Below are 27,600 nucleotides of genomic sequence, written 5' to 3'. Positions count from 1 at the left end.
CTGGGCTGAAATTGCTGCTAAGGTTACAAACCGAGTTACAAAAGGTGGGTTTGGTCTCTCAAATATTTACAATTCGTACTGGTGCACTAGGTTGCAGCAGTCAAATATATTTTCATTTTTTTTTTTACTTGTTTTTTATTCAGTGATCGTACATTACAACCCGTTTTGGTAATTATAGTGAAACTGCACCAGAATCATAAAGGTAAAGCTCAATGAGAACATGCAGTCATGTCGAATATACTGTGCAATATTCCGTTAGTTGCGAGTCCACGAGTCTTCCAGGCCTGCCCCGGAAGGGCGTCATTGGCCTGCGTCATTGTTTTCCCTCATGCGTGTCGCACCCACTGGAGTGTGGCCGTATAATACTGTAGGAGGCTGGCTTAGTGTACGGAGTACACCTGTAGGTGAGTCCAGGCAACCTTTAGCGATTGTGTTAGTGGCTCCAAATAACCAAAGATCTCATAGGGTAGCTGTAGAGAGCAGCTACGGCTTATCGGAGCAGGTGTAAAGCAACTGAAAATACCACAATAGTCAGTCAGTCAGTGACGTACACACAAGAAAGAACCACACGAGTGTTAGAAAAATAATGTATTTTTCATTAAAATACAGCTAACCAAAGATATACATACAAAATGGGATGAGAAAGTCACAACTAACCAAGGATCTTCACGACTGGGGAAGTACTAAAATACCAAAAGTAAGAAACCAGGTTTCCCCAGGCACCCATGTGCAGAGATGCTACCCTGGGTCAGTGCCAATAGGATAACATGGGGAATACACAGTTAGAGTTTGCGTGTTTCGGGACCCTTACCAGAGGACAAGAAAGTTTCAAGAGTGCTCCCACTAATGGATACCCAGAGAAGTGGAGTAAATACACCAGGGACCCCAGATGCAAAGGGGTGAAGTTGTGTTGGAACCTCCATTTGAAGTCAATGGGGACCTCGGTTGTTCAACTGCTACAGTGACCCGTGGACAAGTAGGTGGAACCCAGGTGTGGATTCCAGATGAGGAGCACCTGTGGAGAGAGGGGACAGAATCCAAGCCACCCGGAGTTGCCCAGGCCGAGGGGGTACAGGGGGGGCAATGCCCACACTTCTCATGGATACTTCACTGTAGGACAGACGCCTTGAAGATGCAGCTGTTGAGTCCAGGCAGTGCTGAGGGATCCCAGGAGTCCCAAATGTGCCCTTCAAAGCAGTCTGGTGGCGCTCAGGAGCATCCCTCCTACCACCAACGCAGTGAGACCTATTTCTAAAGGAGAGGTGGTAGCACCTCCCCTGTACGGGAAAGTCTTTGTTCTGCCTTACCCTGCCCGAACTGAGCTCAGCAGCAGGAGGGCAGAACAGTGTCTTGGGTTGGTGGCAGCACTGGCTTGCACGCAGACCCTGCAATGCAGCACAGGCAGAAACAGTGGATGCTCCAAAGAACCCTCATAGTACGTGGTATCATGCAACTAACACTGGAATTGGTGTAGTGTATGATTCCAACATGTTTGATACCAAATATGACTAGGTTCAGGGAAGCTATTATATAGTTGGACATCTTGTGATGACCAGTGCCCACTACATACCTTAAGATGGCTTTGCCGCACTTACAAAGCCCAGAAAATGGAGTCTGTGGTTTGTAGGAGTACCTCTGCTCAAGCAGGGGCGCCCTCACACTTAGAACCATGCACCCTGCCCTTGGGCTGAAGGGCTACCATAGGGGTGACTTACAGGGTCAGAGTGCAGTGACTGGGATATAAGGTAAACCTTATATCGGGGGTGAAAGGAAAGATGCATGCATCATTTCAAAGTTGCATGGGCTCCCACAGGTGGCATATTACATGCTGCAGCCTATGGATGGACCCCTGGTGTACCAATGCCCTGGGTACCTAAGAACTACATACTAGGGACTTACAGGGGTACACCGGCATGCCAATGGTGGGGTGTAAGAATTACTTTCCAACCAACTTTAGGGGCAAGAACACGGACACTGGGGTCCTAGTTAGCAAGATCCCAGTGTACTACAGTCAAAACACACGGACACCATGCAAAAAGTGGGGGTGACCATGTCAGAAAGATCCTAATTTCCTACACATACCATTAAACTTAAGATCATCAGGGTTTTTTTTTTTTAAGGAAACGTTCAAAACATTTCAAATATTACTGAACAGATATTGGTAAACCATTGTGGCAGCAGCAGGTTCATGTGTGTTCAATCCATTTATCATATATTGGGAGGAGGGTGAATGTGTGGGATCTAGGCGGTGGAATCTACTTGCAATCAATCCTCTCCCTCGTAACTGGAGGATCTCCATTGGGGTACTGCATGTGTAGTCAGAATATTGGGTCTCACCTACCTAATGTTTGCGTCTTTTTAACGATCCCCAGCCGCAGGGAGGGCCTTGTTCCATTTGTGTAGGCCAAAACACTCCGAGTATTGGGGGGCAGTTGTCTGCAAGTTGTTTATCTTGCAAAGTCTCACCTGGCTCCCCCATCTTCGCAGTCACACGCATATATCCAGTCCTACGCTCTCTCACATGGCCCCGTTCACCCACTCTCACATGTGCAGTCCGGGGAGCTGGGTCGACCCCTACAGCAGAGACCGGGGGTCGCATTTGCACTTGTCAGCCATGAGTGTCCAGAGGACATAGCGGGCTGTGACTCTCCACCTTCCAAACCCTCCAACAAATCTCTCCACATCTCCAGGTCCTGCTCTGCAGTGTGGAACAGTTTTAGTCTCCTCTCCTCTAATACTCCTCGTTCACAGATATCTTCTTTCCATTTCTCTAAAGTAGAGGGGGGGGGGACACGTACGGGGACTGAACCAATGTATCACAATACGGCGTTTGGCCATCATCAGGCCCAAAATAGCAAACTTATAACGTATACGGGTCCCCTTTTTGGGGGAGGGCAGTATACTCTGTAGGCCGTGTTTTATTGAGGACTCGATCTGGACTCTCATGATCTCCCAGTTCGCTCAATGTCTCATCCCACTAGCTTTGCAGCTTCCTGCATTCTCACGTAAAATGCTGGAATGACGCTGGTTCAAATCCGCAGCGGAGCAAAGATATTTTCTTTGAGGGACATTGCTGAAATAACAGCATGGGTTGTGACTAAAATAGAGTCCCTATTTAAGACTCCTTCTGAATCCTTTTCATTGTGTTAAATATCAGCATGCTGTATTTCCCTGTACTTAGTCAGCGTCTAACACAGAAGACAGTTAGAAAGCTAAATCAGGATAATGAAGAAAGAGTGAGAAAGGGATATCAGTTTTTAGTCTGGTGTAACCCAGAAATTAAAGAGGGTCTTTAAGCCAAAGAGCCCGAGTCACAAATGTGAAATAACACCTTTGTGTAAATTTACAATTTTTTTCCTATTCACAAAGGTATTTTACGAGTCATATCTTTACGACTGTGGAGTCTCTGCACTCGTGACAGACTCCACACATAAAATGAGTTTCACCTGTAAAATACCTTTGTGAACAGGAACAAAATTGTAAACTTACCGAAAAGTGGAAGTTTACCTGTGTGAATCAGGCCCAAAGAGTATACAGCTGAGTGAGAGAAAACTTAGGGCCTGATTTAGAGTTTGGCAGATGGGGTTACTCCATCGCGAACGTGATGTATTTCCTGTTGTTCGTATTATGATCCCATTATATCCTGTGGGGACCGTAATACAGAGGATAGGGTATCCGTCATGCCTGCGGCAGAGTAACCCATCCAGCAAACTCTAAATCAGGCCTTTGGTCTGAAAGCTGATCTGCAAAATCCTTCCTACATCAACATAAAACTATAAGCCTATAAGAATCAAATGCATGCAAAACTGGAGCCAAACATATGCAAAAGTGGAGCCAATAAGGTCGATGATCTTTTAGGACTAAGTGTACAGAGCTGGATAAAGATAATGCAAGAATAATAGTTGGTAGGCTGTTTAAGGGATCATTTAAACCAGTTTTGACTTTTGCAGACACCTATATAATCATTACTGGAATCCAGGGAACCCCTTCTGAATAATTATTGAAGTACAAGGACCTGCCACTGAGACACCACTGGAAACCGGGGACCTTGGCCTATGCAATTTCAATTATTTTAACCACAAAACAATACACTAATGCCGAAATATTTATTTAATTCATAAACATCACAATTTCATTTGGAATGTTTTATCTTTTCTAGCTTCAATTAAGGCAATCCATCGTCTTTACGATATCCTGTTTGATACTATCAGAGGATACCATGTAACATCAAAGTCAGTATTGCTTGACTTTTTCAAACCCTGTTTTTTTTTATTTTTAAATCAATAAAAAAAAATCCTGAAATGAAAAAGAAGCTTAGATTTCAAGAACACTTAGGGCCTTCATGTTTTTGAGAGAGGCCCACCGTATTTCAAGATCTCCGCCACCCTGGCCTTCAGTGTATCCGTCAACAGCATAAATTAATGCCAAGTGTGCTCCACGTTTCTTGGCCCACTCAGCATTTTGTAAAATAAACTGCTTAGAAAGTCTGTTGCAGAAATTCAATGGCCTAGGCCCATGGAGTTTGATTCGTGTGTGAGGGCCATTGCTCATAGTCCCTACTTGTTTAAGCCTTGCATGACTGAGCTGGGAAGGGAAAATTCATTATAGCAGTCCTACCATATAGAGGGCGGGGCTACTGCCACTGGGACCAAGTGCCTCTGGGGAGAAGAGGACATCAGGTTAAGGGCTTCCGAAGGCAGAGCCAGCTGAAGTTCAGTTATCATAAACCCAATGGTTCCCTTAACATTAAAATAGGCTGGGGAACCGCATATCTGGTGGACAGTAGTTCTGCTAATCTATACAGTGTTCCTGCCGCACAAACTCTAAAGCGGTCTCCAACGAGTAGCTTGTGAGACACTAGTGGCTCTCGAGCTACACATAAGTAGCTCTCCTGTGTGTAGCCCAGCCTACAAAACTGAAAAGTTTATATTTAAAACATACATGTAAACTTGTCTGATGTGGTCAGTATTAAAATTCTAATAATATTCGTAGCTATGTATGATTTTCATCAACATAAGTAGCTTTTACTACAAAGAAGGTTTGAGACCCCTTGGTTCAATGAGCTTGACTGAACCAAGCTCCTTACATAATCCACTATTGTAGACAGAAACAAGCAATTATTTTGTTTCTCCAACTATTGTCTGCCTTGCTTGTGTATACAAGACGTTTGATTGTTCATTTTGGACAGTGGTTCTTAACCTTTTGACTTCTGTGGACCCCCACAATCATTGTTAGAATCCAGGAACCTTCACTAAATTATTATTGAAGTCCGGTGAGCCTCACATTCATTAATGGAAGCAGAGCACCACAGCTTAAGCAATTTCAATGAGTTGAACCTCAACACAATACACAAAACTACAGAACCAGTCATTTATTTAAACAAATACGCAAATTATGAACTACTTTATTAAGATCACAAACAAATATTTTTAAAAAAATAATTTCCATTTTAATAGGAAATTTGGGTCTTGTCTAAATTCAATTGAGGCCACCCATCATCCATGCTATATCCTGTTTGTTGTATTTACACTGCTGCCACGAGTCAATCTGAGGAAACCAACTTAATTTTTAGCCTCCAATTTTAAATTTCTTCACATTTCCAGAACGTTTTAAAGTTTTCAGCTTTACATTTTGTTTCTTTATTTAAGCACAGTTTGTTAGTATGTTGGTATTATTTGATTTTGCAGACACCCTGAAAAGGTGTTGCATACCCCCAGGGGTCCCTGGACCACAATTTAAGAATGGCGGATTTAGAACACTGCAAAATGGAGAGGTTCTTTAAAGACACCAGAGTAGCAGGGAGATATAAACACTACTGTGGGCCTGCTGCCATTTACATTTTATGCCTTAATCCATACCTAGCCTCTCTCTCTGTATGTGGCAATGTGCAAAGGTGTGAAAAAAGAAACAGAATGAGAATGAATGTGTGCTGTGGGAAAGAGAGGATGTGGTCCCCTTACTTCCATCACATTTCACACTGTCACTGGTATGCAGAAGCAGAGATAACTACAACCACAGAAGGAGAATCTGTCCACTCCCTCTCCTTTGCCTCTGACCTGTCGAACTAAACAATCTGACAGAATTAATTGATAGGTAAGGGCTGTAGAAGCTTCTCCATTTCCCTTCTTTCACAGGTCCTACTGCCAATATGTGTTAGTTAATGTTGGGACCAGGCACGTAGCTGTAAATGTCACACGTACTTAAATGGCAGGTATAACACTGCTGCAGGCAACGGAGCTGTATTTTTATTATTCTAATAAATGAACATTTAATTTCAACACAAAAGGTGCACTTTAGTATTGTTCAAAGTTCAAACTCGTACAGACTGCAGATAAGCACTATATTTACTAATAAAGGCAAAGCTTAAAAAAATGATTAACCAACATAGTGGGGCACTGTAATTTGAAATAAATAGAAAGAATGTAAATTGAATCAATTAGCAGTAATAATGGGAATATGTCCACATTATCCAGAAAACGGTTTCGTTTTGAAATGAATGTTTCGTACTTCAATATTTTTGCTGGCCACGTTCTTCACAACAGCAGGAAATAATTCAGAAGCATTTTTTCCCCTCGAAATCATCTGAAAGAAGGTAAGCAAAACTTTGTTCAGAAATGAATTATTAAACACATTGACTTCAAATAACTTCAACAAGTTAGAAATATACAGTATTCTTCAAAAGTGTTTTGCTAAAAATAATACTTTGAGCTTGGAAAATTCACCTGCACGTTAACTGAAACATACTTTAGGCATATGGTTCTCTTATACAATCAACTTTATGAAACTGCTACATGGCTTTTCAAAGCTACAGCGTTTTGTTTTTTTAAGTGGGCATTCTTGCAGGCCTGCCTGAGCTTCAACTACAATGTCGTGGAGAGTGTCCAGTGCAAACTCTCCAACCACCCACACAGGTTTGTTCTTCACACTCTCATACTATCCTCCATTCTTGAAGATACACCGTGGTAACAGCTTACACAAAGGAATAAGACAGGCATTCACGTGGTCGACATGCACATTTTGCTTTTGGTCAAATAAGTGGAAAGACCAAAAAAGGGCAAGAGAGAGAGATACAGCGAGCATCTGTGATATGGTTATCGATGGCTTACTTGTATGGCAAGCCTTGGTTCTATTAGCGCAGAATGGAGAAAATATTTCAATGACTGACATGTGTATCTTAGGATTCCTGGGCTCATGGTAGCACCGACTGTCATGTGAGAAGACCAGGGAACATGGCACTGACCGGTATATCATGTGAACATATTTGAGCACCTTGTATCAACTAGCAGATGGGGAGCTTACCAGGTCGAATGACACTTGTATTTGGGACAGACCTCTCAAGGGTGGGAAAGAAGGTGAGGTGGATGAAGTTCAGGTATAATAACCAGCTGCCACTCGCCCCACACACAGGTGTGCAAACAGGAGCAGGGCAGTAGTTTACTCCAAAAATCCCTCAGAACCCTAATCGGAAGACATATCCCAGAGTACTGCAGAGGACCTAGTCCTAGATCAATTTTGGAGAACATGCAATGATACTGCTTCACCAGGCTAATGTCCCTTGCCATCACAATCTACCGAAAATCACTACAGCATCAAGCTGCGACAAGAGGCCCATGCTGAGGAAGGGCCAAAAGGTGTTAACCTTGCTTGGATGCGGGTATATGTAATTTGGGCTATTTGATATCCTTTGCTTGGCTAAAGCTTCCCTTTGAAGACAATGGAAGAGACCAAAAAGGACAAACGAGGTTGACGTAAGGTGGTCGCACTGTATCTGGAATAGAAGGGCCAAGTATAAGACATTGCTATAATGAGGACATCACTTAGCCTGAGCTGGGGAGTCAGAGTTTTCTTGGCAGGGATACAGCATTTCAGGCACTTAACATACTCTTTCCCTCTGGTTTCTGCTTGTGTGCAACAACTAAATTACAACTCCAGCCCACTTTGCAGGCAAGGTAGGTATCCCTGACACAGGTAAGATAAGCAGCACACTTTAGGGACTATAAGGAGGTTAGGGTGTCTAGGGACGAAGGGTGGTGGAAAAGGCACTTCAAATCCCTCCCACCCACACCCTTTTTTGTATCCATTTTGGGCCCCTTTTGCCCGTAATGGCTGTCTGCAAAGAAGAGACAGAAGTCTCCAAGAAGTTAACTAGAGTGCAGCTCTCTTCTGATTTTCACAGCTACCACCTGGACTGTAAAGTTCCTGTCACTAACCTGCTTTTGATCAAACAAACTAGAAGGAAACAAACCAAAATAATGAGAAAGCACATGACAGCGCTACGAAGCGTGTGCGTGGGGCAGAGAATTCAGAAGTAATTTCAATAACGTCAAATACGGAAAACTAAAAACATCTGAAAAGCTGAGTTCCGAAGAAGATTGTAAGCGACCCATGCCCCTATCCCCCTGTGCCACTGAGTGCAGTAACCCACTCAAGGAAGTTAATTCAAATGACCACAATCACATAGCACAGCACAATACAAAGTGTTCAATCATAACATTAAAAAAGTGTAGATTTCCATTATATTGTCAAGGTAAATGTATAGAAATACACATTTAAGCCTTCATTTCAATGTAAAATTGCCTCTTTTTGGGATTACCTCTCTATTGAGAGTTCCCTCTCGCATATATTCCTTTGTAGTGATTAAATTAAACTGTTATGGAAGGAAGCAAAAAAATATCAAAATAAATATTTAAGAATCATTCAAAAGTCAAAACCTCTCTAAAGAACGTACTCCTCAACCACTCAATTGCTCTTGCAGCAGCGTAATTGTTCAGGTACTGGAAGAAGGGAAAGTATCTAAATTACCATTTCTGGTTATTTTGGGTAGGTTATGTGTGTAGGTTTTTGGCTAAACATTTGAATACGTCGAATCCTTTTATACCAGGGCTACCCTGATTGCTCATAAGGGAAAAAAGATTATGCCTGTTGTGCATGCCTCCTTTTTTTTGGTGCCAGCTTTGAAGGGTAATGCACATTATTAAAAATAGTTGTTTGCTCGATTTTGTTTATGTAAGTGGATCGCAGATTTAAAGGGGGTAGCGGTCAGGGAGGGTGTAAGGGTTAAGAAAAAGCAAAAAAATCAGACCTAGGTTCCAAAGGATATACATAACTCCTTAGGAACACTTTCACTTCTTTGCATGCTGGCAAAGTGCCACAAATGTCATTTACAAAAACAAATGCAAGTCATGAAAGGCCAAGCAAGTCCTCCCTATAAGTAAAACTGTAAAAAAAAAAAAAAAAAAAAAAATACTTGTATACTCAAAACAGCCACCTTATCCTTGAAACCAGAGATAAATTGGCAACAATACCCTACGATTAATGCAGTTGCAGGCATTGATTATTGTATTCCGTGCAAAGGAGTACACAATCTGTTGGTTACTTGGCATAGTCAAATCCCACCTTTACATTTAGGTGGCAAGTGCACACATCTGTTGATAGAAATCGGATTAGTCCATTCTTTCTATCTCTCTAGGCTCATTAACATACTGAACTATTTTGTATCCTGTCCACGAACACCTGCACGTTGTGCTACACTTGTGCAAAACATTTAAACAACGCAGTATTCAATACATTATGAAACTGTATCGATTAAAATGTACTGTTCATTTAAGTGCCCTAAATGTACAGACGGAAATACCGAGGAGTTAGTGAGAGGGATGGGAAATCTAGCAGAGGATGAAATTCAGGCAGTAATTCTATGGTAGGGCCAGAAGGGAGGATTATGAAAAAACGAAACCTCAACATAAACCACATTTTCCACAAACCCATGAAAATGAACTATCAAAAGATCATACTCTCTAGACAGCTAATACGCTGCCACCCAGTCTTAGAATATCCTATGCACATCTCTTTTCACTTCTTAAACGATTAAGTGGCTACCCCAGTGGCAATTATCCAAGCCTGAGCGAAATATAAAGTACGCCAATATAATTCGTATAAAATTGGTCACCTGTCAGGAGAAAATCACAAAATTACAACATTATCCCATGTTGCATAAGTAAGCCGCCATTAATGGAAAATTACAGCATAGGGACAACTCGAAAAACCAGAACATGCACGGTTAAGGCAGCAACTGTTTTTTTGTGCTGTTTTATTTTTTGCTAAAAATGTGTCCTTTCATCAAAAACTGACGGGAGGATGCATTTTGTGCTAAAACATAGCACTAAACGACAGATTTGCAGTTGATGTAATTATACGTAGTTTTTACGAACTTCAGAGTAATTAAGCGAAAGATAACTATCACATTTTGAACACCCCTACGTATATCCTGTTTGTTTTGTATTTTGTCAAGTAGGCCCTGATTGATTATTCATTAAATTACAGTGAATGGAGGTGAAACGTGCGTTCTTGGAAGCAGCAGATGTGTTTTATTTACGTTTTTCTGTGAGCTTTCAAGGAATAAGTTACATTATTTGGACTGTAGATGTTCCCATGATCATGTAACTGCTGGGTCTTCCAGACGATGGCATGCTGGAGCTCCTGCTCAGCAGGACGAGGAATACCTTCCAAGTACTGCAGCTCCGGTACCCAAGGGTCGGGGTTCTCCTTCTGTGGAGATTGAGCAAGTGGAGCAGCATCACCGTGACAGGAGTACAGGTGTGTTAATGGAAGTCTGCTGTCAAGCACTATGAAGAACAGCTCGCATGACTGGCCACTTAGCTCCCTGTCCTGCTAAGAGCCTGATTGGCAAAATGCCGTCAGCTATGAGCGGACCATGTCTGGACAAGAAACAAGAAAGATAGTCTACAACCTAGTGTTCTACTCACTCTTTTATAAGAACTCATACTCATCATGAGACTCGGTGGTGCAACAGTGCTTAAGAAACCACCTGACTGTGGCCGTGCTTGTCATGCTGTTGACAAACAGTGGGCATCAGAGCGCAGTGAACCTTCAGGCTGAAGCATCAGTACCGGCATGGAAATACACACTTATTTGCCCCACTGCTGTAGGTCCTACAAACAGAAACAAACAGACTAGTCTTGGTCATTCTTTAGGGCCCATTCTGAAAATCATGGCTGAGGGCATTTTATCCATATCTGAGGAACTCCGATAATTATCCGACAAGTTGGAAGAGCCACCTGTTGGTGGCACTCATCCAGTTCAAACAAGACATTGACACATGACTAACCTTTCAGAATCAACACTGCATCTAATGTCCAAGAGGTGACATTCAATAAAATAGGACAATCCTGCATTTCCAGGAACCTGGGTGTGAATTAGCTAAAAAAAAAAAAAAAGAAAAACAATGTCTGCACCAAAAGCGTCTAGAAATTAATCACACTGTGGTGTGACCAGAAGAGACACCAGTCAAGATGTTCCTCTGCTAAGCTCCGGGTTTAAGGCACACATCGGGGTAATAAAGTACCCGTTGAGCCATGAATCACCAAAATATAGCACGACCAAAAGAAATAAACCAGAGAAGACTTTGATTCAAGTTAAACTTACATATTTCGTCGCTAAGAGCACTACCTCATTGGCGGTTGGTGTCCTCTTACCCTCACCCTATTGAGCAAGTAGCATTCAAGGCCTGTATGGGTAAGGCAGCGCCTGAACGGCCTAGGCTCTCACATGGAGTCTGAACTGGTTGAAAGAGTTGGAGCGAGGCTTTTGGTGAGGTCTCAGCAATGATGAGAAGTCGAAGCTTGGATCCAGCAAAGTACCAGTTTCTTGCTACCTCCCTGAGCGGCTAAATAAGTGCAGTGGTGCAATGGCAGCATAGGAGGTGCTACCTTCCCAGTCTGAGACTGGAGGCTGGCAAAGAGTGTACTGGCTATGGTACAAATGAATTAGCAGTTCTTATAAAGTGTCAAAGTGCTTTACAATAGACAAAAGGTTTGGTGCAACCAGATGATAAGACAAGTAAATGGTAAAGGGTAGAGAATGAATGAGGTTTAGTAAAGGTATCACAGGACATTCATCAGTTCTACATGCAGAACTATAGACTGAATGCACAGCTGGGTATCTTCTGACACATTAACAGCTTAGGAGGAGGGAGCAACAACAGTCTCCCATACGCATTCATTATATGCACTAGGTAGAGATACACCCCGAGAATAATCAGAAGTGTCAACGCTATTACTAAAAACTGTCTCAGAGTCCATCCTTTGGTTTGGGTTGCAAGCAATTCATGTCAATCTGGAGAAGGTGGTATCTGAAAAGCAGTATTTTATTTACGTTCTGAAATGACTGTATAATTGCAATGTCCTGACATCTGGTGGCTATAAGCCTGGGTTACTCCAGGAGAAAAATTGCTTCTCTGGAAGGGCAGTTCATTGCAACACCAATGGATAAGAACTTGTTGCTTTGTTACACATCTTTCCACCCAAAGTCAATAAGGGACAACCTGCCAATAAGACACTTATTATAGACCGACCCTGTGAAGTGTCTCCTCTATTTACTCAGAACTGATGGAGCAGGTGTTCTAAAGACTACTGCTGTTTCTGTTTTCCATGGAAGCAGTTCCTAAAACTATTAGTGGGATAACATTGGACTCCCAATGCGAATATAAATATGTATCAGCAGCTATCTGGCTGGAACTTCATGTGTTGTTTCAAGTTGAGTAGGGGTGTCCCAATTCGTTTCCCCTCTTGACTCTTTTGTTGGATCAAGTTACATACAGAGAGCCCAACATGAGGGAGAAAGGGACTATGTGTTCTTCACCAACGTCTACATAAGTCACACTGAATAGACCATTTTCATCTCAATAGAAGATTATCCTTCTTGGTTGTTGACACCACAATAGATACCAGCATATTGTCAGACCATTTGCCAGTAAAAATGGCTTGAGAACTATCAACTCACACCAACAGGACTTAAAGCCAATAGCAGATGAGTGAAACAGTATTCCAAGACCATACTTCTGGGGAATCAATGTGTCACCTATTTAGGCATCATTTTGAACAAAATGCTAAACACGGGTTGCCTAGGATGAAGATTAGTGAAAAATGCATTTTACATACTTCTACCTTTTTGAGACTGTCTAAAGAAAAACAAATCTGCAGTTTGAAACTCAAATCCAGCACAATTGAACTACAACATATAAAAGCTCACAAAAAAATAATAAATCCTTAGAAAAGTTAGAGGAGAACTTAACTTCTCAGTGTATCCGTGTCCAAAATGTTATCACCTAAGAAGAGAGATCGACTATTGATTTATAAGCTTGGAAAACTGAAAACTTGAGAGTATGGTAAAGGTGGCACCATTCAAGAAAGCATTTTGAACAAATATTATATATTCTGCTCCTAGTACAAAGCTATGCAAATCGCAGGGGTGTAGTGAAACGCTACTGATTTCATATCTAGATGATTTTACATTGCCTCCAATTGGAAGAACTATTCAAATGGAAAGCCCCAAACAATGAAAGCACGATTAAGGGGTGGTTTTACATGTGAGAGGTAATTAAATGACACAAGCAGCCACGATCTTTCAAACATACAATAACTGTGACCAAAGAAAATGTGAAAATATAGATATCCTGGCCTTGAGACCTCTCATGTCTTTACTAATAGTATGAAACATTACGCTAGGTCGGCTACTCTTTATTTTATTTAGAATATACAATCAAGAATGTTAAGAGATGTGATTTGCATTAATTTACTAATTTTTGCTAAAATAACAGAACACAAGGTTTCCATTTGTAACATACCAATCGGTACCCTGAAAAAACCAACAAAGTTGTGATAAAAAATTAAAAGTGCCACTGTACACAATGGATGTTGTAATATAAGTGATGGCACCACAAAGTTACAGATGTAGAAATGGTACAAAATAATGTTTTCGTGTAAACAAGGTGCTACAAAACATGTTTGTGGGCGGGCGAGAGTGAGGTTGTGTTGATGGAGCAGGTCGGGCTGATGGAGAAGTGCTTCTATCAGTCAAAGACTTAATGAGTAGGAGTAACTAGTATTCACGTTACAATATGCAAGTAACACCAGTCATCTTGCAGTATGACACTAACAGTGAATTAACTAATTTATGTTCTTGAACATTTACATGTAAGGGCTGGACAGTACCAAATAGGTGCTGCTAATGCTTCAAGCTGGTTAAAGATTATTTAAGTCTATGACGTTTAGTGTGGCACTAGGGAAGTGAGAGGCTACGAGTACTAAGAATTCAAATGGACAGTTCAATAACAAGGTTGTCCCAAGGGCTCAATGGGTCTTCCATAAAAAGTATTTTTAGTTCACAGTTACCTGGCTACACAGCATCAGGGTGCACTGAATGTCAGACATTTGGAAGAAAATATTAGAGATATGGCTGATGGGCTGTCTAAAAACTTCATGGCCTCAGCAGTCAATCTGCAAGGTACTCACGTAGAGCCAGAAAAAAAGGAGAGAGAATGTAAAAAATATATACATATGTATCCAATTATAAGGTAGCTGTTGCAATTACATACATGGAAGTTGCACCCCTTTGTTTTAGCTAAGGTGTGTGCTGCAAGCGTATAGAACCCCAGTAATACATAAAGTAAGATCTCTCTAAAAGAGACAGACTAGAAAATAAACGAAAAGTATATGCTGCTCTGCAGTACTTGAGCCAGACTGAAAGTAGCGGGCCTCAGGCTCCAAGGGAAACTTACTGAAAGAAGGGGATACACGGCTCTGTAGGAGACCGTCTCTGTCACAAATTGATAGTGAATAAGCAAACCATCTCTCAAACAGCACAGATTTATATAAAAAAAAAGCCGGTGCCAATGGCTATGCCTGCGAAAACATATTCCACGCATCTCAGCTGCTGCAGGTCTAAAATGCTGAACTCAGGTGAAAAGGAAGAACACGTTTATTTAAAAAACAAGATCATTGGGGGGCGTGGCCGGGCCACGAAGAAAGTTGGCCGCCTAATACGAGAGCTCCACGTTGCGGCGAACACGGGGGCGGCGGGGGCACTGAGATGGCAAGAAAACATACTGTGCACGGCGACACCCGCTCCGACAACCGTTGTGCCCCGGTCTGAAGCCTGAAGACACCGTGAGGGCGACCGGGGAGCCAAGATCTCGCGACCTGCCCAAGTCCCTTCCTTCCCGACGGAGAGGGCCTGGCTGGAGGGGCGGAGCCGCGTAAAAGGAGAGCCGCACATGGTGCGGCCGTGGAACAGACTGACGAGCCACGGGACCGTGAGGAGTAGTCTACACGAGATACTTAGATCTCCCGAGGAGATCCGCAGAGGCGTCAAAGACTCGCATTCTACACGACAGTCCTGCAGAAGAGCCGGGACGACTGAAAAAGTGCAAACCAACGGAGACGGAGGTACGATCTCCCATCACCCTTCCCCCCGCTCTCCATAAACTGAAAACCACCGGAAGATCGGAACACCTCCCCCCCCCCCACAGAGATATTAAGCGCAATTACCTCTCCTCTTCCCCCCATAATCATTGAAGGAATAAGAGAGGACAGAGGAGACGCTAGAGGGGAATAAATGGGGACGAACAGGATGAGGTGGAGAGACAAAAAGAGGGGGCACTGTGGAAACGAAAGGAAAGTGTAAAGTGGAGAAAAAAAGGGGCAGAGAGACAGACGAGGAGCAGAGAGGCGACGACAAGCACATATACCGCACCACAATGGCAGAAAAGAGCCACTCCACAACAATGGATAGGATATTACAGGAAATCACCACTGTCAGTCGCCGCATAGAGGGGATGGACGCCTCTATAACTTCACTAACGCTAGAGACTAAATCCATGCGAGCTGAAATTGCAGGCTTCCAATCCAGAGTGACTGGACTGGAACAACGCATGGGATTCGTAGAGGCACAGACCACCATGTCTCGGGACCGAGACCAAGACCTCCTCTATCTGAGGAGTAAGCTAACGGACATGGAAGATAGGAGCCGGAGAGATAACATACGTCTACATGGGATACCGGAAAATGAAGAAGGCGTGGACGTGCAATCCTTCCTGAGATCTATCCTTCCAAAACTGACCTCATTGGACTTTGACCCACCGATAGAATTCCAACGGGCGCACCGAGTGGGACCAAAGCGCCCCGGCAACTCCTCAAGACCTCGACCAATCATTGCGTGCTTACTACGGCACAACCAGACTCGTCAAATACTTCAAGCGGCACGCAAACACGGACCCTTCCAACTGGATCAGTATGACATCCGCATAACCGCCGACTACTCTAAGGAAACAAATGACCGCAGAAATGCCTTCCTAGCTCTACGACCCCGACATCGCCAATTGGAGATAAAATACGGCCTCTTCGATCCCGCAAGAATGTGGGTCACTAAAAACGGAGTGTCTAAGGATTTCTACAACCCCGAAGAACTGCAACTATTCCTAGACTCCTTTCAACCCCAATCAATGGACTCTACCAGCACAAGCGGCTCACATGACAACGGAGGCGACAATGAAGGAAACCTACCCCCAGGACAGGAAAAGACGGACACAGCCCAATGTGACACTGGAGTCGGACAAAGAGGCAGAGACATAGAGAGAATGGTCAGATCTCATGATGACAGAGGCCAAGTATTGCACGCAGTGGTAACTCACACCCAGCTGTCGAAAGGGACAAATCTCGCTCTCCATTGAAACCAACGGCTATGCCCCCCTGAGAAGAAGACATGATTCCACACACAAAAAAGACATTTGCCTAAACCAAGACAATCGTAGAAGATCTTGAACTTGGAGACGGATGAGTACCCAATTAGTTCATACAAATGGTTGCCTTCTTTATAATTGTTTATAATTGCTTATGATCGTTAATATAGTCGTCTACACTTGACATTCCAAAAGCACACATACACTGTAACCCGGTATAAGGTCTTACAATGGGTAAAAACTGTTACTCGCCCTGGGTGTATGACAGAACACACATACCTACGTAAGGACTAGACTCCCTCCCCTTCTCCCGGACTCCATAAGAGCCTAGACCAGGACCTACAGGACCGCAACTGGGATATAAAAGGATATTCTAATTTATCCCTCGAGACACATGTAACATAATACGACCCATTGAATATCAATAGACCTGTTAGCACCACACACCAAACCCACACAAAAAAAAAAGCAAAATAGCATAGTACAACTACACGGGACCCCATGCATCAAGGTATCGCAACACATATAAGGTACATACCCTCCATCCGGGATGTACTCAATCGCTCACAGATCATTCACCACGAACGCCTGCGAACTCCTTCTAGAAAGGACGACTATAAGGACAATAAGCACCACACTACTAAACGGTCGGCACCCGTTTATCATACACCCCATAACAGTATTATGAAGTAATAATACCTGACAGGACATCGGCAAGGAGGCAGGCCACACAATGCTCTCGCACGCCACAGAACTATGCTGCATTCACTGCCCACCGCACGACACATAGACCGATACCCAGATCCACAGCTCATAACATAACAAAGTAATACCAGCCACAAGGATGTGTAATGTTAATAAGAATCAATAGGTTATAAAAATGTTGAAACAGATAAAAATGTGATGTTGGGGCGAGGGAGAGGGACCCGGGGTATACTGTGTACCTGAAACTCTGCACCTCTATCCACAAAGGTACTATCGCTATATAACTCCGCCCGCCCCCCCCTTGCTGCTCCCACTCCCTCCCACTCCCTCCCCGCCCCAATCTTCCTAATTGAATACCCTCTCCTCTCTGTAAACCCTATCCTCGTCTGACAATACCACCGCAGGACCTCTCACCCCCCCCCCATTACACCATTCATGTACACCCTCACCTCCCCCTATTTCCAGAAACACCAGAAATCATGTAATATGCACCAAGCCCCACCCTGTACAAACTTTTCCCGACCATCCCTTCCTCCTCCCCTCCAGCCGGCTGCCACCTCTCACAAACAGATAACCGTAACCTACGGCAATACTACCTAGCCACAAGATAGCTAACTACCCTTCCACCCTCCCTACCCCCAATACCACATATCCTAGTCATATAAACGATCAAACATAACATGACAACCATCACAACCCAACGGCAACATGCGTTAGACTTGCTCACTGACCCTCAATACACAGCTAAGATCCCTACGCACCTCATTGTCGTTAACATGCGGATAACCGACTGTCAACTGCCCTTCCCCTCCCGGCGCTCCCCTACGCCCCCCCCGATAGGGACAATCCCGTCGACACGTGAGCCCCGAGAGGAACCGGACCCGCCGTCTACAGAACTAGCTAAGGAGGCAGGTCCTCCAGCCTTTCCCCCCTCTTCTCCTACATATTTCGCCTCTTCCCCCCCCATCTCCAACCTCTACCTTTTCTCTCATTTTCTCTTCCATGGAGTGAACTTCCGACCCCCGCCAGCTGCACCCCCTCCTCCCATAACCCATTGTATCATAACAAACACAACTCTTATTTGAACAAAAGAGTTAGGTGACACTCCCTCCCCCACCCCTCCCCTGCTAGGGTTGACACTGAAACAAGCGTGACCCGGTACACCTGTTCAAAGATGTCGAGAAGAACTCTCCAAGGGATACGGCCACTACGTATCCTCTCATGGAATGTACATGGCATGACAAGCTATGTTAAACGCAAAAAAATATTATCTTACCTTCAATCCAAAAAAACAGACATTGCCTTAAAACAGGAGACCCACCTTGATACTTTAGAATCCGACAAGCTTAAACGGGACTGGGTAGGGAGGGTCGTTCATAGCTGCTGCCAGGCGAACCAAGAACCTAGGAGCAGTACACCTCGCAAGTGCGGGGTGGCGATATTAATACGAAAATCTCTCCCGATTACAATCATTAAAACATGGAGCGATACAGAAGGAAGATACACATTCGTTAAACTAAAAATAGGGAACACTTTCTTATGCGTGGGCTCCGTCTATGCACCAACCGGTTCAAAACGCACATTCTTCCTACAACTAAATTGCATCTTGACAGAAATCCGGACAGCCCGGTATATAATCGGGGGAGACTGGAACCTAGCCCAAGACGCAATACTGGACAGACAGGTGATATAGGCAACAACCATGATAGAGCTCTTCTGAGGGATATAACGACGGATGTCGGCTTAGTGGACTGTTGGAGAATACAACACCCGAAAGACAAGGAATACACTTTTTTATCGGCCGTCCACAGCACCCAATCACGCCTGGACTATTTTCTGGTGTCACACACTGTAAGCCCCGGAGTGCTGGATTCCAGTATTTTAGACAGTGGCCTTTCAGACCACTCCCCAGTACTAACTCTGATTCAGATAGGCTTGTCCCCTCCGGGCCGAAAACCGTGGCGCCTGGCCGTGCGCAGATATCGCTCCCCTCAAGGGAAGGAACAATTAAGAGCACACGTATCTACATATATGACAGAGAACAAAGATACAGTGACCTCCAAAAGGATCTTATGGGCAGCTGCAAAGGCGACACTGAGAGGCAATATGATGTGAGACGCAGCATTGGCCAACAAGGACAGAATTGCCCGTCAAACCATCCTGGAGACCACAATCCAGAATCTCACTAAACAGTACACTACCCAACCGTCCCCTAGACTACGCCGCTCCTTAGAACAAGCCAGAATAGCACACAATGAATTCTTCACGTCCCAGGCAGAATTTGCACTACAAAAACTGCGAGACCGTCATTACGAACAAGGAGAGAAAGCAGGACGCCTCCTAGCGGCCCAGCTCCGACAAAGAGAGGCAGCTTCCGCCATTTCGGCCATAACATCCCCATCGGGGGCAGTGCTAACTCGCCCACAAGATATCGTGAACGAATTTGCTAAATACTACCGGCACCTTTACACGCCGGAAACGTCGTCCGATCAGACACAGATAGAGACATTTCTTAGGACGGCCAATCTACCCCGCTTGTCGGAAGCAGGCAGAACCCTCTTAGACGGTGATATAAGCAGAGAGGAGATAACACAAGTTGTAACAAACCTCCCCTATCATAAATCTCCAGGAGAGGACGGATTCCCTGCAGAATTCTATAAGTGGGCCGGAGAAGAGGCAATCAACGCAGTCCATGGAGCACTAACCAAAGCATGCCAGTAAGGCTCCCTAGGAGCCTTATCCAACAGGGCCACAATTGTCGTTCTACCTAAACCAGGGAAAGACCCCCTTCTCTGTGGCAGCTATCGCCCCATCTCCCTCTTGAATGGAGACGTCAAACTCCTAGCTAGCATTCTAGCAGCACATCTGAGTAAAGTGATACCATCTTTGATCCATAACACCCAAGTGGGATTTGTACCCGGCCGCTCCTCCAGAAACCACATGCGCACTCTCTATCATACACTACTGAAAGCTCTAAATATGCCCAACGAAGCCCTTGCATTATCCCTAGACGCAGAGAAAGCATTCGACCGCATCGAATGGCCCTATTTATTCGCCACCATGAAACACTTTGGCCTAGGAGAACAATTCATCTTTAAAGTCCGCTTATTATATGACCACCCTTCAGCACAGGTTAATTGTGGAGGTTTCTTATCAGACCCCTTCCCCATTGGAAGAGGCACTCGTCAGGGCTGCCCCGTCACCACTCCTATTCCTACTTGCCATGGAACCCTTGGAAGCTACTATACGGAACTCCCAAAAGATAAAAGGTATCCAAATAACCGGGGGCTTATCTAAAATCTATCTCTACGCAGACGACATCCTACTAACCCTGACTGACCTAGAAACATCCTTACCCACACTGCTTTCCACCATAGAGGAATTTGCGCCTATATCTGGATACCGGGTAAACTGGGACAAAAGTGAAGCACTGCCTCTATCCCGCATGACAACGAGAGCAGCAGTGCATGGTCTGCCATTCCAATGGACGCCGACTCACCTTAAATACCTAGGAACGTATATCAACAGAGGCCTGGAACATATAGTTAGAGATAACCTAGATCCCCTTATATCAAAAATGAAACTGGATTTTGCTAAATGGTCACTACTGGGTCTGTCAATGTGGGGAAGGACTCAAGCAGTTAGAATGACTACTTTACCACGCTTTACATAAGTCTTGGGCATGCTCCCCCTACAGGTACCCCTCCCGATACTTTGTTCGATTGACGCATCTATGAGGGCCTTTGCGTGGGGCTCCCTCCGCCCGAGACTGAAGCCGGCAACTATCCTAGCCCGACGTCCCTATGGAGGTTTAGGCCTACCCTCAATAGAACAATACTCACTAGCTTTACAACTTTCACAGTTAGCATACACTCTCCCAGATACGCCGGATCCACCACAATGGGTGGTCACAGAGAGACTCCTAAGAGGGCAGCACACGATGGGAGGGGTATACACCGACCATCCCTCCCTGCCTAACCCCATCCTCAAAGCAACCGACACAGCATGGCGCAGAGCCCATCGCCTGATGGACATACATCCCTCTCTACACGCCCAGGCCCCTATAGCGGGGAATAAAAACAAAAATAGGAGGGAGAACCCTCTCTAGGCCCCAATGGACTGAGGCAGGAATCCATAACATATCCCATATAATAGACGGAAATAACTTACCAACTTTCGCCTCTCTCCAGGAAGAGTTCGGCATCCATAGTAACCAAGAATGGAGATACCTGCAGCTCAAACATTGTATGCTCAGCTCACTAGGGGCTCCCCCATGGACGTGTAAAACCTCACCCATTGTTACTTACCTTCAGAAATGGGGCCGGCACAAAGGCGTTATGGCGGGCCTTTACGCCGAACTAACAAATCATCTCTACTCGCAACCCCTCCTTGAACGTTTACGGTTAAAATGGCAGGATAGACTTGGGTTAACCTACACAGAAGAAGAATGGTCAGACATACTAGAAGCCCTTGATAGGGGAGTACGCGAAGCCCGACTAAAATTCTGCCTATTTAAATTTCTACAAGATTGGTACTGGACCCCCGTCAAACTTTTTAGGGCTGGATTGCTAACACATGCAAAGTGCTGGAGATGTATAGAACCCCATTGCGACTTACTCCACATCCTATGTCACTGTCCGACGATTCACCCCTTATGGGATGCAGTACGTCATACCCTGCTGGATATTATCCAGATCCCAAACCCGACTCCTCCATCACTTATTCTCCTACATGACATACGCCTATTCCCCTCCCTAACACGTGCCCAAAAAAGGTTACTACACACTGCATTTGCCACGGCCAAAATATGTGTACGCCGGCACTGGAGGGCTAGCACTGCCCCCATGCCGACAGAATGGATGACTGCCATGTATCAAACAGCCACCCATGAACGAGTGATCTATAACTTACAGGACCAAACAGAACAATTTGAGGAAGTCTGGCATCCATTTTTGACAAAGTCATAAAACAGCTGGCGGAGGGCCAATGACCAAAGGTTTGAGAGAAATAATGATCCCCCTTATAACCCATATCGTTTACTTCCTCACACCTCCCTCCTCTATTCTTCCCCTCTCCTATATGACTGTTCACCCCACTCTCTCTCCTCTCTTTTTTCACTTCCCAGTTGTCCCACTTAGATAACTACATTAGACTAAGGATTGAACAAGCAAACATCTTCTCCCAGTCCCCCCATATAACCTATTCCAGGATACCAAAATACGCAAGAAGAACGTACAACTCAAAATAAGACTTTGTAATAATGAACAATCCGCTACGGACGGCCTCACCACCCCCTCTCCTATGCAGTCTCTTCTCAGCACCAATCCCCAATAGAGGCAGGAACCCTTACCCTCATGTCATCCTATATCAAAAAAAAAAAGGGGGCTCAAACCTTAAAACCGATCGTCCTCGAGGGAGAGCCACGACGGAAGGAGCATAACGGCTGACACGGGGACAATAAACCCCCCTCCCCTATACATCCAATAGTCCTCACATTCAGCAACCCCCCTCCCTCCCCTAACCCTCCTAATCCCCCCCTTTCTCCCCCTTTTCTCTTTATCTTCCACCACTCTTAACCCATAAGACACCCCTATTCATCGCTCCTTTGCTGCAAGACTACCATCCCGAATGTGCTTATGATGTCACACTTACTGGGCTAGAAATTGTCGTTAGATTGCATTCCTGTATGTACCCATTACAGAAATATTTAATGTGAAAAAGGAAAAATTTTGAAAATATTCACTATATATATTTGTACTGTTTTTACCTTTAATAAAATAAAGAAAAATTATAAAGAAAAAAAAAACAAGATTATTAAACGTGAAATTATGGGACCGAAATAATGGCAGAGGGGCTTTCATAGGTACAAAAATAAATAGTATCTTGACATACAAATAAATAGAAATAAATACCATTCGGGACCATTAGTTACCCATAAGCACAAGTATATGTCACGTACTTCAATAGAAACAACTGTCGCAAAATCTACTTCCACCACCAGAAGCTTTCACTTTGATTACATTTCCCGCGGGAGTTATGCCCATCAGGAGAGAGTGGCAGTAATTAGGACCATTACAACAAATTGCATGAGATCAGTTGCATTTGAAGAAGAAGATTCCAACACAAATTCAAAACAATGTACATGCAAATGCTTCAAAACTAAAGCTGTTAAGTCAAAGATGCATTCAATGATTCATACGAGCTAGTCATGTAAAGATAATAATTCTACCCTAATTGTACATTTTCAAATGAAATGATTATTCAGACATGTCTACTTACAGATGTACCCGCTTCGAGAAATTGCTAAGATAGACAATATTTCGGTTTCAAAATGAACATGTTAGGTGGAATATCCAGCTTATGACAAACAAAAGGACCAGACACAGAAAGCCATAGTTTATAACAATCATATGGCAAGGAAGACGTGTCCGAACCCAGAGCTTTTCTATGGGAGAGGCAGCCTTAACTTAAGAGACTTTTTCACTGCCAGATCATGTAAAACTTAAATACACATGTACTACTTATTAAATACCATGCACCGTATCCTATGGGCACATAGGGCCTACCCTAGGGGTGACTTACAAGTATTTAAATTTAAGTTTGGACCTGGCAAACATTTTATTTTCAATGGTAAATTTGCTGTTTAGAAGATGCACAGCTAGGCTGCACTGGCAGGCTTAAATGAAAATGTCACTTACCCAGTGTACATCTGTTAGTGGCATCAGTCGCTGTAGATTCGCATGTTTTGCATAGCTCGCCATCTGGTGTTGGGCCGGAGTGTTACAAGTTGTTTTTCTTCGAAGAAGTCTTTCGAGTCACGGGACCGAGTGACTCCTCCTTTTGTCTCCATTGCGCATGGGCGTCGACTCCATCTTCGATTGTTTTTCCCCCGCAGAGGGTGAGGTAGGAGTTGAATTGTAGTAATAGTGCCCATGCAATGGAGTGACTAAGTATGTACTTATTTAAGGTTGAAATGATATATATACAAATAGTTGAAGGTAACTTCCGAACTACTACAGGCTCCCGGGGAGGCGGGTGGGCACATGCGAATCTACAGCGACTGATGCCACGAACAGATGTACACTGGGTAAGTGACATTTTCAGTTCGATGGCATCTGTCGCTGTAGATACGCATGTTTTGCATAGACTAGTAAGCAGTTATCTCCCCAAAAGCGGTGGCTCAGCCAGTAGGAGTGGAAGTAGTCTGAAACAATGTTCTTAATACGGCTTGACCTACTGTGGCTTGTTGTGCGGATAGCACGTCTACACAGTAGTGCTTGGTGAATGTGTGAGGCGTAGACCATGTGGCTGCCTTACATATTTCTTGCATTGGGATGTTTCCTAGAAAGGCCATGGTAGCACCTTTCTTTCTGGTTGAGTGTGCCCTTGTGGTAATGGGCAGCTGTCGTTTAGCTTTAAGGTAGCAGATTTGGATGCATTTAACTATCCATCTGGCTATACCTTGTTTTGATATTGGGTTTCCTGCATGAGGTTTTTGAAATGCAATAAATAGTTGTTTAGTCTTTCTGATGTTCTTTGTTCTGTCAATGTAATACATTAATGCTCTTTTGACATCTAATGTATGTAGTGCCCTCTCAGCTACGGTATCTGGCTGTGGAAAGAACACTGGAAGTTCCACTGTTTGATTTAGATGGAACGGTGAAATAACCTTTGGTAAAAATTTTGGATTAGTCCTTAGGACGACCTTATTCTTGTGTAGTTGTATAAAAGGTTCTTGTATTGTAAATGCCTGAATCTCGCTTACTCTTCTTAGGGAAGTAATGGCGATGAGAAATGCAACCTTCCAGGTTAGGAACTGTATTTTGCAGGAGTGCATGGGTTCAAAAGGTGGACCCATAAGTCTAGTTAGGACAACATTTAGGTTCCATGAAGGAACAGGTGGTGTTCTTGGTGGTATAATTCTCTTAAGGCCCTCCATGAATGCTTTAATGACTGGTATCCTATATAGGGAAGTTGAATAGGTAGTCTGCAGGTATGCAGATATTGCTGCAAGGTGTATTTTAATGGAAGAGAAAGCCAGGTTAGATTTTTGTAAGTGAAGCAAGTAACCCACTACATGTTTTGGAGTCGTGTGTAATGGTTGGATTTGATTAATATGGCAGTAGCAAACAAACCTCTTCCATTTACTTGCATAGCAGTGCCTGGTGGATGGCCTTCTGGCTTGCTTTATGACTTCCATACATTCTTGGGTAAGTTGTAAGTGCCCGAATTCTAGGATTTCAGGAGCCAAATTGCTAGATTCAGCGATGCTGGATCTGGGTGTCTGATCTTTTGGTTGTGTTGTGTCAATAGATCTGGCCTGTTGGGCAATTTGATGTGGGGTACTACTGATAGGTCTAGCAGCGTTGTGTACCAGGGTTGCCTTGCCCAAGTTGGTGCTATTAATATGAGTTTGAGTTTGTTTTGACTGAGTTTGTTTACCAGATAAGGAAGGAGAGGGAGAGGAGGAAAAGCGTAAGCAAATATCCCTGACCAGTTCATCCATAGGGCATTGCCTTGGGACTGCTTGTGTGGGTATCTGGATGCGAAGTTTTGGCATTTTGCGTTCTCCTTCGTCGCAAACAAGTCTATTTGAGGTGTTCCCCAGAGTTTGAAATAGGTGTTCAGAATTTGGGGGTGAATTTCCCATTCGTGGACCTGTTGGTGATCTCGAGAGAGATTGTCTGCGAGTTGATTCTGAATCCCTGGTATAAATTGTGCTATTAGGCGAATTTGGTTGTGAATTGCCCAACGCCAAATTTTTTGTGCTAGCAGGCTTAACTGCGTGGAGTGTGTCCCCCCTTGTTTGTTTAGATAATACATTGTTGTCATGTTGTCTGTTTTGACGAGAATGTATTTGTGAACTATTATTGGTTGGAAAGCTTTTAGTGCTTGAAAAACTGCTAGCAGTTCTAGGTGATTTATATGCAGTTTTGTTTGATGTACGTTCCATTGTCCTTGTATGCTGTGTTGATCGAGGTGTGCTCCCCACCCTGTCATGGAAGCATCTGTTGTTATTACGTATTGTGGCACTGGGTCTTGGAAAGGCCGCCCTTTGTTTAAATTTATGTTGTTCCACCATAGAAGCGAGAGGTAAGTTTGGCGGTCTATTAACACCAGATCTAGAAGATGACCTGTGCTTTTGACCACTGTGATGCTAGGCACTGCTGTAAGGGCCTCATGTGCAGTCTTGCATTTGGGACAATGGCTATGCATGAAGACATCATGCCTAGGAGTTGTAATATCATCTTTGCTTGTATCTTTTGTGTTGGATACATGCGTTGTATGATGTTGTTGAAATTTTGGATTCTTTGGGGACTTGGAGTGGCTACTCCTTTTGTTGAGTCTATTATGGCTCCTAGGTATTGTTGTACCTTGCACGGCAGAATGGTGGATTTCGTGAAGTTGACGGTGAACCCTAGTTTGAAGAGGGTTTGTATGATCTGATTTGTGTGGTTTGAGCACTCTATTAACGAATGGGCCTTGATTAGCCAGTCGTCTGGGACACATGTATTTGCTGCCTTCTGATGTGTGCAGCGACTACTGCTAGACATTTGGTAAAGACTCTTGGTGCGGTTGTTAATCCGAAAGGCAATACCTTGAATTGGTAATGTATTCCTTTGAATACAAACCTTAGGTATTTCCTGTGCGATGGGTGTATTGGTATATGGAAATACGCGTCTTTGAGGTCTAAAGTTGTCATGTAGTCGTGTAGTTTTAGCAATGGTAACACTTCTTGTAGTGTGACCATGTGAAAGTGGTCTGATTTGATGAATGTGTTTACTATTCTGAGGTCTAGGATTGGTCTCAGCGTTTTGTCCTTCTTTGGTATCAGAAAGTACAGTGAGTAAACTCCTGTGTTTATTTGTGTGTTTGGTACTAATTCGATTGCATTCTTCTGCAATAGTGCCTGCACTTCTATCTCCAGGAGATTGGAATGATGTTTTGTCAAATTTTTTGCTTTTGGTGGTATGTTTGGAGGGAATTGTAGAAATTCTATGCAATAACCATGTTGGATAATTGCTAGAACCCAAGTGTCTGTAGTGATTTCCTCCCATGCTTTGTAATAATGACCTATTCTTCCCCCCACTGGTGTTGTGTGGAGGGGGTGAGTGACATGTGAGTCACTGCTTAGTAGTAGGGGTTTTGGGGCTTTGAAATTTTCCCCTATTCCTAGGGAATTGCCCTCCTCTATATTGTCCCCGAAAACTTCCTCTGTACTGTCCCTGGTAACTGGACGGTGTTGCCTGTGAGGTGCTGGCTTGTGTGCCCTGACCCCGAAACCCCCCTCTAAAGGGTGTTTTACGGAATGTGCTGTAATTCCCTCTGCTCTGCGGGGAGTAGAGTGCGCCCATGGCTTT

General features: G+C 43.9%; 1 protein-coding gene across 3 annotated transcripts in view; it reads right to left on the bottom strand.

The window, feature by feature from the left end:
• AP3B1 (adaptor related protein complex 3 subunit beta 1) overlaps positions 1–27,600 on the bottom strand; it is a 1,440,584-nt gene that overhangs the window by 1,259,205 nt on the left and 153,779 nt on the right. For all 3 annotated transcript variants that reach the window (XM_069223388.1, XM_069223395.1, XM_069223382.1), the window contains exon 3: positions 6,508–6,582. In XM_069223388.1, the coding sequence (XP_069079489.1) occupies positions 6,508–6,582 (75 nt within the window). The remainder of the gene's footprint in view (positions 1–6,507; positions 6,583–27,600) is intronic.

This window comes from Pleurodeles waltl, chromosome 1_1 (genome assembly GCF_031143425.1).
Source record: "Pleurodeles waltl isolate 20211129_DDA chromosome 1_1, aPleWal1.hap1.20221129, whole genome shotgun sequence".
Taxonomy (NCBI): Eukaryota; Metazoa; Chordata; class Amphibia; order Caudata; family Salamandridae; genus Pleurodeles; species Pleurodeles waltl.
The sequence above is the reverse complement of the archived record's forward strand: the minus strand, read 5'-3'. Positions and strand labels throughout refer to the sequence as shown.